Genomic DNA, 11,458 nt, shown 5'->3' with positions numbered 1-11,458 from the left:
ATCCTTCCACACAGTAGGGTTTAGTAAGGCTCGTTTCCAGACTGCATGCTCTCTATGCTGCATGTCAACAAGCATGTCAATCACAGGAACACAACGCTTGTCAATCATTCTCTCCTCCGATCCAATGAGACAGGGAAGAAACTCAAGACTGATAATATAAACGACCCAGCAGACCGACCAATCGATTGATCAAGCATTTCGCTACACTCGCATTAACATCTGCTAACCATGTGTATGTGACAAATTTATTATTGATTTATTTCATTCGTGTGTGTGTGTGTGTGTGTGTGTGTGTGTGTGTGTGTGTGTGTGTGTGTGTGTGTGTGTGTGTGTGTGTGTGTGTGTGTGTGTGTGTGTGTGTGTGTGTGTGTGTGTGTGTGTGTGATAACATGCCTCCCGTTTTGTTTAAACATCTGCTCTGTGTGTGTACAGTAGTTAGCTTCAGTGAGACGTACAATAGCTAATCCATTCACGCACAATCTGTTGCTTCAGCATCACGTTCCCATGACAGTGAAAGAAAGCCCAGAGCGCACACACACACACACACACACACACACACACACACACACACACACACACACACACACACACACACACACACACACACACACACACACACACACACACACACACACACACACACACACACACGCACACACGCACAATGCAAAAGCACACAGACAAAAACACCTGCTGTTGACACCAACTAGACAGACTCCGACTCCTACAACTAGACATGTTGAGCAAGGACACAGAGGAAAACAAACTCCACACACGTACTTACACACGCGCGCGCACAAACAGCATCCTTACCGTACATGAATGGATGAATTGATGAGGTCCCCACCCCCTGCTTTTCACACCGAGAGAGACCGTTACTCTTCACACTCACTCGCTCTCGTTCGCTGCCTCGCTGCCTCGCTCACACACTGTGCATGTGACCAGGCTCCTATGACCTTGGCTGCAGAAGCACTGAGCTTGAGAACAATGCTTGTGCACACACGCACACACACACACACACACTGGTACACACACACTGGTACACACACACCCTCAGAGAGCCAGACATACCCCGTACTCTGTGATGTTAATCCTCGCAGCACAGAACACACGCCCCACTCTTCATTCATGCATGCGCAGTTACAGAGGTAGCAGAGACAGAGACCGTGCTGGAGTGAGCAGGCGCATTAGAGAGAGAGAGAGACAGAGAGAGAGAGAGAGAGAGAGAGAGAGAGAGAGAGAGAGAGAGAGAGGGAGCGAGAGAGCGAGAGAGCGAGAGAGAGAGAGAGAGAGAGAGAGAGAGAGAGACGAGAGAGCGAGAGAGAGCGAGAGAGCGAGAGAGAGAGAGAGAGAGAGAGAGAGAGAGAGAGAGAGAGAGAGAGCGAGAGAGCGAGAGAGCGAGAGAGAGAGAGAGAGAGAGAGAGAGAGAGAGAGAGAGAGAGAGAGAGAGAGAGAGAGAGAGACCGTGCTGGAGTGAGCAGGCGTGTTAGAGAGAGAGACAGAGAGACAGAGAGACAGAGAGAGAGAGAGAGAGAGAGAGAGAGAGAGAGAGAGAGAGAGAGAGAGAGAGAGAGAGAGAGAGGAGGGGATAACGTGACAGAAAAAAACAGAAAGAAAATCAATTGGCGTAGCTATACTTTCATCACTGTCTCCCCCAGTCCTCCCTCCCTCCCCCAGTCCTCCCTCCCTCCCCCAGTCCTCCCCCAGTCCTCCCTCCCTCCCCCAGTCCTCCCTCCCTCCCCATCCCTCCCTCCCCCAGTCCTCCCTCCCCATCCCTCCCTCCCCCAGTCCTCCCGCCCCCAGTCCTCCCTCCCCCAGTCCTCCCTCCCTCCCCATCCCTCCCTCCCCCAGTCCTCCCTCCCCATCCCTCCCTCCCCCAGTCCTCCCGCCCCCAGTCCTCCCTCCCCCAGTCCTCCCTCCCCCAGTCCTCCCTCCCTCCCCATCCCTCCCTCCCCCAGTCCTCCCTCCCCATCCCTCCCTCCCCCAGTTCTCCCTCCCCCAGTCCTCCCTCCCCCAGTCCTCCCTCCCTCCCCATCCCTCCCCCAGTCCTCCCTCCCCATCCCTCCCTCCCCCAGTCCTCCCGCCCCCAGTCCTCCCTCCCCCAGTCCTCCCTCCCCCCAGTCCTCCCTCCCCCAGTCCTCCCTCCCCTGTCCCTGTCCTCAGAACAGAGTATTACACTGATTAATAAATGATCTCATCCACAAATAGTACAAAATCAAATCAAATGGTCACATTTACATGTTTAGCAGATGTTATTGTGGGTGTAGAAAAACGCTTGTGTTTTAACCTCATCCACAGCATCACAATATCCTCATCCACAGCATCACAGTAACCTCATCCACAGCATCACAGTATCCTCATCCACAGCATCACAGTAACCTCATCCACAGAATCCACAGCATCACAGTAACCTCATCCACAGCATCACAGTATCCTCATCCACAGCATCACAGTACCCAGTACCCACACCTACTGTACCTAGTTAAAAGATCACAAAGGCTTCCATGTTGTTGTGTAAAATTAGACCAATTTCAGCCAGTTGTGCCAGAGAGCAGTGTGGGAGTTGTTGGCTGCATCCCACAGGGCTCTGGCCTAAAGATCCCTTCCATGTGAAGCAGCTCAGTCAGAGGTAATCTGCTTCAACTCCACTCACAGGACAGCACTTTAATAACACAGAAACAACTAGACAACCTAACAGTCCATATACAGCAACAACTAGACAACCTAACAGTCCATATACAGCAACAACTAGACAACCTAACAGTCTACATACAGCAACAACCTAACCACATACAGCAACAACTAGACAACCTAACAGTCTACATACAACAACAACTAGACAACCTAACAGTCTACATACAGCAACAACTAGACAACCTACAGCAACAAGTAACAGTCACATACAGCAACAACTAGACAACCTAACAGTCTACATACAGCAACAACTAGACAACCTAACAGTCTACATACAGCAACAACTAGACAACCTAACAGTCTACATACAGCAACAACTAGACAACCTAACAGTCCACATACAGCAACAACTAGACAACCTAACAGTCCACATACAGCAACAACTAGACAACCTAACAGTCTACATACAGCAACAACTAGACAACCTAACAGTCTACATACAGCAACAACTAGACAACCTAACAGTCTACATACAGCAACAACTAGACAACCTAACAGTCTACATACAGCAACAACTAGACAACCTAACAGTCTACATACAGCAACAACCTAACAGTCTACATACAGCAACAACTAGACAACCTAACAGTCCACATACAGCAACAACTAGACAACCTAACAGTCTACATACAGCAACAACCTAACAGTCTACATACAGCAACAACCTAACAGTCCACATACAGCAACAACTAGACAACCTAACAGTCTACATACAGCAACAACTAGACAACCTAACAGTCTACATACAGCAACAACTAGACAACCTAACAGTCTACATACAGCAACAACTAGACAACCTAACAGTCCACATACAGCAACAACCTAACAGTCTACATACAGCAACAACTAGACAACCTAACAGTCCACATACAGCAACAACTAGACAACCTAACAGTCCACATACAGCAACAACCTAACAGTCTACATACAGCAACAACTAGACAACCTAACAGTCTACATACAGCAACAACTAGACAACCTAACAGTCCACATACAGCAACAACCTAACAGTCTACATACAGCAACAACTAGACAACCTAACAGTCTACATACAGCAACAACCTAACAGTCTACATACAGCAACAACTAGACAACCTAACAGTAACAACATACAGCAACAACAGACAACCTAACAGTCTACATACAGCAACAACTAGACAACCTAACAGTCTACATACAGCAACAACCTAACAGTCATACAGCAACAACTAGACATACATACACAACAACTAGACAACCTAACAGTCTACATACAGCAACAACTAGACAACCTAACAGTCCATATACAGCAACAACTAGACAACCTAACAGTCTACATACAGCAACAACTAGACAACCTAACAGTCTACATACAGCAACAACTAGACAACCTAACAGTCCACATACAGCAACAACTAGACAACCTAACAGTCCACATACAGCAACAACCTAACAGTCTACATACAGCAACAACTAGACAACCTAACAGTCTACATACAGCAACAACTAGACAACCTAACAGTCTACATACAGCAACAACTAGACAACCTAACAGTCTACATACAGCAACAACTAGACAACCTAACAGTCTACAACCTAACAGTCTACATACAGCAACAACAACCTAACAGCAACAACCAGGACAACACAGTCCACTATACAGCAACAACCTAACAGTCCACATACAGCAACAACTAGACAACCTAACAGTCTACATACAGCAACAACTAGACAACCTAACAGTCTACATACAGCAACAACTAGACAACCTAACAGTCTACATACAGCAACAACTAGACAACCTAACAGTCTACATACAGCAACAACTAGACAACCTAACAGTCTACATACAGCAACAACTAGACAACCTAACAGTCTACATACAGCAACAACCTAACAGTCTACATACAGCAACAACTAGACAACCTAACAGTCTACATACAGCAACAACTAGACAACCTAACAGTCTACATACAGCAACAACAACAACCTAACAGTCTACATACAGCAACAACCTAACAGTCCATATACAGCAACAACTAGACAACCTAACAGTCTACATACAGCAACAACTAGACAACCTAACAGTCTACATACAGCAACAACTAGACAACCTAACAGTCTACATACAGCAACAACCTAACAGTCCACATACAGCAACAACTAGACAACCTAACAGTCTACAACAACTCACAAAGACATACTATTGAAATAAGGGTGAAAACCTACCTGCCTTTCTCTCTACTCACATTGTACATCTCATGTGACACCCAACAGTGGTGTATTGTATGGGTAATAAAGCTGTGTAATGATGCTAAACACATTTATGTGACAAAATAAAATTTGATTTGAGATTAGGTTAAAGGTCAGAGGGTACCTACCTGAAACAGGGAGATTGTCCTGTGAGAGGTGAGAGGTCAGAGGGTACCTACCTGAGACAGGGAGATGGTCCTGTGAGAGGTGAGAGGTCAGAGGGTACCTACCTGAAACAGGGAGATTGTCCTGTGAGAGGTGAGAGGTCAGAGGGTACCTACCTGAGACAGGGAGATGGTGCTGTGAGAGGTGAGAGGTCAGAGGGTACCTACCTGAGACAGGGAGATGGTCCTGTGAGAGGTGAGAGGTCAGAGGGTACCTACCTGAAACAGGGAGATTGTCCTGTGAGAGGTGAGAGGTCAGAGGGTACCTACCTGAAACAGGGAGATGGTCCTGTGGGAGGTGAGAGGTCAGAGGGGACCTACCTGAGACTGAGAGATTGTCCTGTGGGAGGTGAGAGGTCAGAGGGTACCTACCTGAAACAGGGAGATGGTCCTGTGGGAGGTGAGGGGTCAGAGGGTACCTACCTGAGAGGTGAGAGGTCAGAGGGTACCTACCTGAAACAGGGAGATGGTCCTGTGGGAGGTGAAGGGTCAGAGGGTACCTACCTGAGACCGAGAGAATGTCCTGTGGGAGGTGAGAGGTCAGAGGGGACCTACCTGAGACTGAGAGATTGTCCTGTGGGAGGTGAGAGGTCAGAGGGGACCTACCTGAGACTGAGAGATTGTCCTGTGGAAGGTGAGAGGTCAGAGGGTATCTACCTGAGACCGGGAGATGGTCCAGGACAGAGGTGCAGTCCAGCAGCAGCCTCCGAGGCCCCTGGCAGAGGCCAGGCGGAATGGGCAGATGGGGCATGGGCACACCATGCAGCCTGGGAAGAGACGGGAGGCGGGGGAGACGACGAGGGAGACGAGGGAGACCGGGGACGGTCAGGGGCATCTTGTCCTGAGGAATTGCTGGTCTCCCGGCACTCCCTGGGGTTAAAGGTCAAAGGGCTCAGGAAGTGACAAGCAGACCAGAGGTCACCAAGCCATCGAAAGAGGAAGGAAGGAGAGGATGAAGAATGGAAGAGAGGATGGGGTGTCTGAAAAATGCAGGGGTAGAGAGAGAAAGACTGAGTGCTCTACAGCAGCCTGGTGTTGTTGGAGGACTGAGTTGAGCCTTGGTACTTTCACTCCTCTCACCAAACTGACATGCCTCCCTCCCTCCCTCCCTCCTTCCCTCCGTCTGTTTTCCTTCCCTCCTCCCTCCCTCCTTCTGTTTCCCTCACTCCCTCCCTCCCTCCCTCCCTCCCTCCCTCCCTCCCTCCCTCCCTCTTTTCACTCACTTAGCTGGTTAGTCTCTCTCTCTCTCTCTCAATTCAATTTCAACTTAAGGGGCTTTATTGGCATTGGAAACATACAGAATGTTAACATTGTCAAGGCACGTTAAATAGATAATAAACAAAAGTGAAAGAAACAATAAAAAATGTACAGTCAACAGACTCATAAAAAAGGTATTTCAAATGTCACATTATGTCTATATACAGTGTTGTAATGATGTGCAAATAGTTAAAGTACAAAAGGGAAAATAAATAAACATATATATGGGTTGTATTTACAATGATCTTTCTTCTTCACTGGTTGTCATTTTCTAGTGGCAACAGGTCACAAATATTGCTGCTGTGACGGGACACTGTGGTATTTCACCCAGTAGATATGGGAGTTTATCAAAATTGGATTTGCTTTTGAATTCTTTGTGGGTCTGTGTAATCTGAGGGAAATATGTGTCTCTAATATGGTCATACATTTGGCAGGAGATTAGGAAGTGCAGCTCAGTTTCCACTCTCTCTCTCTCTCAAACGTCAACAACACATGCTCAATCCTCTCATCACCAGAGAGCAAAGTACAGATAAGATCCACTATTGTTTAAACAACCCTGTCTCCATGGTAGCCCATACTGTATCCCTATTCCCTGGTAGCTCTATTCCCTGGTAGCTCTATTCTCTGGTAGCCCATACTGTAGCTCTATTCCCTGGTAGCTCTATTCCCTGGTAGCTCTATTCTCTGGTATCCCATACTGTAGCTCTATTCCCTGGTAGCTCTATTCCCTGGTAGCTCTATTCCCTGGTAGCCCATACTGTAGCTCTATTCCCTGGTAACTCTATTCTCTGGTAGCCCATACTGTAGCTCTATTCCCTGGTAGCTCTATTCCCTGGTAGCTCTATTCCCTGGTAGCTCTATTCCCTGGTAGCTCTATTCTCTGGTAGCTCTATTCTCTGGTATCTCTATTCCCTGGTAGCTATATTCCCTGGTAGCTCTATTCCCTGGTAGCTCTATTCCCTGGTATCTCTATTCCCTGGTAGCTATATTCCCTGGTAGCTCTATTCTCTGGTAGCTCTATTCCCTGGTATCTCTATTCCCTGGTAGCTCTATTCCCTGGTAGCTCTATTCTCTGGTATCTCTATTCCCTGGTAGCTCTATTCCCTGGTAGCTCTATTCCCTGGTAGCTCTATTCCCTGGTAGCTATATTTCCTGGTAGCTCTATTCCCTGGTAGCTCTATTCCCTGGTAGCTATATTCCCTGGCAGCTCTATTCCCTGGTAGGCCTATTCCCTGGTAGCCCTATTCCCTGGTTGCCCATACTGTAGCTCTATTCCCTGGTAGTCCATACTGTAGCCCTATTCCCTGGTAGCCCATACTGCAGAACTATTCCCTGGTAGCTCTATTCCCTGGTAGCCCATACTGTAGCCCTATTCCCTGGTAGCCCTATTCCCTGGTAGCCCATACTGCAGAACTATTCCCTGGTAGCTCTATTCCCTGCTAACTCAATTCCCTGGTAGCCCATACTGCAGGCCTTCTCCCTGGTAGCCCTATTCCCTGGTGGCCCTATTCCCTGGTAGCCCTATTCCCTGGTGGCCCTATTCCCTGGTAGCCCTATTCCCTGGTTGCCCTATTCCCTGGTTGCCCTATTCCCTGGTTGCCCTATTCCCTGGTAGCCCTATTCCCTGGTAGCCCTATTCCCTGGTTGCCCTATTCCCTGGTAGCCATATTCCCTGGTTGCCCTATTCCCTGGTAGCCCTATTCCCTGGTGGCCCTATTCCCTGGTAGCCCTATTCCCTGGTTGCCCTATTCCCTGGTAGCCCTATTCCCTGGTTGCCCTATTCCCTGGTAGCCCTATTCCCTAGTTGCCCTATTCCCTGGTTGCCCTATTCCCTGGTAGCCCTATTCCCTGGTAGCCCTATTCCCTGGTTGCCCTATTCCCTGGTAGCCCTATTCCCTGGTTGCCCTATTCCCTGGTAGCCCTATTCCCTGGTTGCCCTATTCCCTGGTAGCCCTATTCCCTGGTTGCCCTATTCCCTGGTTGCCCTATTCCCTGGTAGCCCTATTCCCTGGTAGCTCTATTCCCTGGTAGCCCTATTCCCTGTAGCTCTATTCCCTGGTAGTCCATACTGTAGCCCTATTCTGGTAGCCTGGTACTGCAGAACTATTCCCTGGTAGCCCTATTCCCTGGTTAGCCCTATTCCCTGGTAGCCCTATTCCCTGGTTGCCCTATTCCCTGGTAGCTCTATTCCCCTAACTATTCCCTGGTTGCCCTATTCCTGGTTGCCCTATTCCCTGGTAGCCCTATTCCCTGGTTGCCCTATTCCCTGGTAGCCCTATTCCCTGGTTGCCCTATTCCCTGGTTGCCCTATTCCCTGGTTGCCCTATTCCCTGGTTGCCCTATTCCCTGGTAGCCCTATTCCCTGGTAGCCCTATTCCCTGGTTGCCCTATTCCCTGGTAGCCCTATTCCCTGGTAGCCCATACTGTAGCCCTATAATGGTGATGATGAAAGATGAAATATAAATGTTTTCCCTGCACTGAAAGAAGCTGTGTATCCAAAGCTCCTCTGCTCTTAGTGTAAACCCATAGTGGTGTGGTCGGAAGTCTGGTACTGGTACAGAGTTTAGTCTCGGCCAGGGTGTAACATGTGTAGCTACAGGGACAATAGTATGACAAGAGCTGACTAAAATCAATAAGTAGTGCACTCTGTTTTCTGTGTCCCAAAGGGTACCCTATTCCCTACAGAGTGCACTACTTTAGACCTTCCCACTATATAGGGTACCATTTGGTACACATAACTCAATGTGAACACTTTGTCATGTCACACAACATAATAACAAACTCTCTTCCAATCAATGCAGGGCTAGAGGATAGGCCTTTCTAGTCTCTTAGGCGGGGCTAGTAGCCCACTGTGGATAGACCTTGCTAGTGTCTTAGGCAGGGCTAGTAGCCCCCTGTGGATAGGCCTTGCTAGTGTCTTAGGTAGGGCTAGTAGCCCACTGTGGATAGGACTTGCTCTTCTCTTTGGCAGGGCTAGTAGCCCCCTGTGGATAGGCCTTGCTAGTGTCTTAGGTAGGGCTAGTAGCCCACTGTGGATAGGCCTTGCTAGTGTCTTAGGTAGGGCTAGTAGCCCACTGTGGATAGGACTTGCTCTTCTCTTTGGCAGGGCTAGTAGCCCCCTGTGGATAGGCCTTGCTAGTGTCTTAGGTAGGGCTAGTAGCCCACTGTGGATAGGACTTGCTAGTGTCTTAGGTAGGGCTAGTAGCCCACTGTGGATAGGACTTGCTAGTGTCTTAGGTAGGGCTAGTAGCCCACTGTGGATAGGCCTTGCTCTTCTCTTTGGCAGGGCTAGGAGCCTACTGTGGATAGGCCTTGCTAGTGTCTTAGGCAGGGCTAGTAGCCTACTGTGGATAGGCCTTGCTAGTGTCTTAGGTAGGGCTAGTAGCCTACTGTGGATAGGACTTGCTCTTCTCTTTGGCAGGGCTAGGAGCCTACTGTGGATAGGACTTGCTAGTGTAACAGGGTTATATTGGTGATTCCCCTTGCCACTTTATTGTTAAGCCAATGGGTTTTTGGTTGTAGTTTTGTCTTGCCTTCGCCTACTCAACATGTTATCTTATTGGCTGGTTTGCGTAGCTTGCTTACGAGGGGGGATGTTCCAGTTAGAATCGTAATATAATAATAATAATAATAATAATAATAATATAATATAATTAGAATCGTCCCATTGAACAACCACCAAACCAGCGGTAAGTTGTTGGTTGCAAAGCACTGTACGTCAAAAGTGATTTTTATACTCCCAAGTGATGATTTCAATGTACAATTTATATACATTTGTTTGCAAATGTTATGAGAACACAACACATAAGATGCAGCGTTTTTTGATGCATATTTGTTGTGCATTTTGTTGTAGAGAATTCCAGCTAATACCAGCTAGCAACTTACTGTGTCTGGTGGGGGGGTTCGTATATATTTTGTACAGTGCGTGAGTTCAGAGTTGGATGGCTGCTGAGGTCCATGTTGTACAGCCCAGACAGCAATGCTACTACAGACACAATCTACGTCCCAGAAGGGACAAACACAAAAAAAACTGACCATTTCAATGAGTTGCTGATTGAGCAATACAATGAAGGTGTCTTACACTTTAAACTCCCAGTGGAGTTCTCTTAGATGCAGTTCAGATGACTTTGACCACAGACGCCTCCCTACAGGGATGGGGAGCTGTATTGAACCAGTCATGGGTCAATGGTGTATGGTCAATGGGGTCAATGGTGTATGGTCAATGGGGTCAATGGTGTATGGTCAATGGGGTCAATGGTGTATGGTCAATGGGGTCAATGGTGTATGGTCAGCACTATTGACAATAGCTCACATCAACATACTGGATCTTAAGGCGGTTCACATTGCACTCTGGCACTTCCCCACAGTACTTAGAGGACAACATGTAGATATTACCTCAATTACCTCGACTAAACCAATGCCCCCGCACATTGACTCTGTACCGGTACCCCCTGTATATACCCTCCACATTGACTCTGTACCAGTACCCCCTGTATATAGCCTCCACATTGACTCTGTACCAGTACCCCCTGTATATAGCCTCCACATTGACTCTGTACCGGTACCCCCTGTATATAACCTCCACATTGATTCTGTACCGGTACCCCCTGTATATAGCCTCCACATTGACTCTGTACCAGTACCCTCTGTATATAGCCTCCACATTGACTCTGTACCAGTACCCTCTGTATATACCCTCCACATTGACTCTGTACCGGTACCCCCTGTATATAACCTCCACATTGACTCTGTACCAGTACCCCCTGTATATAGCCTCCACATTGACTCTGTACCGGTACCCCCTGTATATAACCTCCGCATTGACTCTGTACCGGTACCCCCTGTATATAGCCTCCACATTGACTCTGTACCAGTACACCCCTGTATATAGCCTCCACATTGACTCTGTACCAGTACCCCTGTATATAGTCTCCACATTGACTCTGTACCGGTACCCCCTGTATATAGCCTCCACATTGACTCTGTACCAGTACCCCTGTATATAGCCTCCACATTGACTCTGTATCGGTACCCCCTGTATATAGCCTCCACATTGACTCAGTACCAGTACCCCTGTATATATCCTCCCCTCTGTATATATCCTCCACATT

The 11,458-nt window shown here is 48.0% G+C and overlaps 1 protein-coding gene across 9 annotated transcripts in view; it reads right to left on the bottom strand.

Moving 5' to 3' along the window:
* Nucleotides 1-6,130, bottom strand: part of LOC127913525 (protein EFR3 homolog B-like) — a 52,459-nt gene extending 46,329 nt beyond the window's left edge. For 4 of the 9 annotated variants that reach the window (XM_052485708.1, XM_052485718.1, XM_052485710.1 and 1 more), the window contains exon 1: nt 5,748-6,130. In XM_052485708.1, the coding sequence (XP_052341668.1) occupies nt 5,748-5,925 (178 nt within the window). In that variant the 5' untranslated portion in view covers nt 5,926-6,130. The other 5 variants (XM_052485711.1, XM_052485712.1, XM_052485715.1 and 2 more) reach the window with 4 other exon arrangements.
* Between the last annotated feature and the right edge of the window lie 5,328 nt (nt 6,131-11,458).

The sequence above is a fragment of the Oncorhynchus keta genome, chromosome 29 (genome assembly GCF_023373465.1).
Source record: "Oncorhynchus keta strain PuntledgeMale-10-30-2019 chromosome 29, Oket_V2, whole genome shotgun sequence".
In the NCBI taxonomy this organism is placed as follows: Eukaryota; Metazoa; Chordata; class Actinopteri; order Salmoniformes; family Salmonidae; genus Oncorhynchus; species Oncorhynchus keta.
This window is presented reverse-complemented; position numbering and strand designations above follow the sequence as displayed.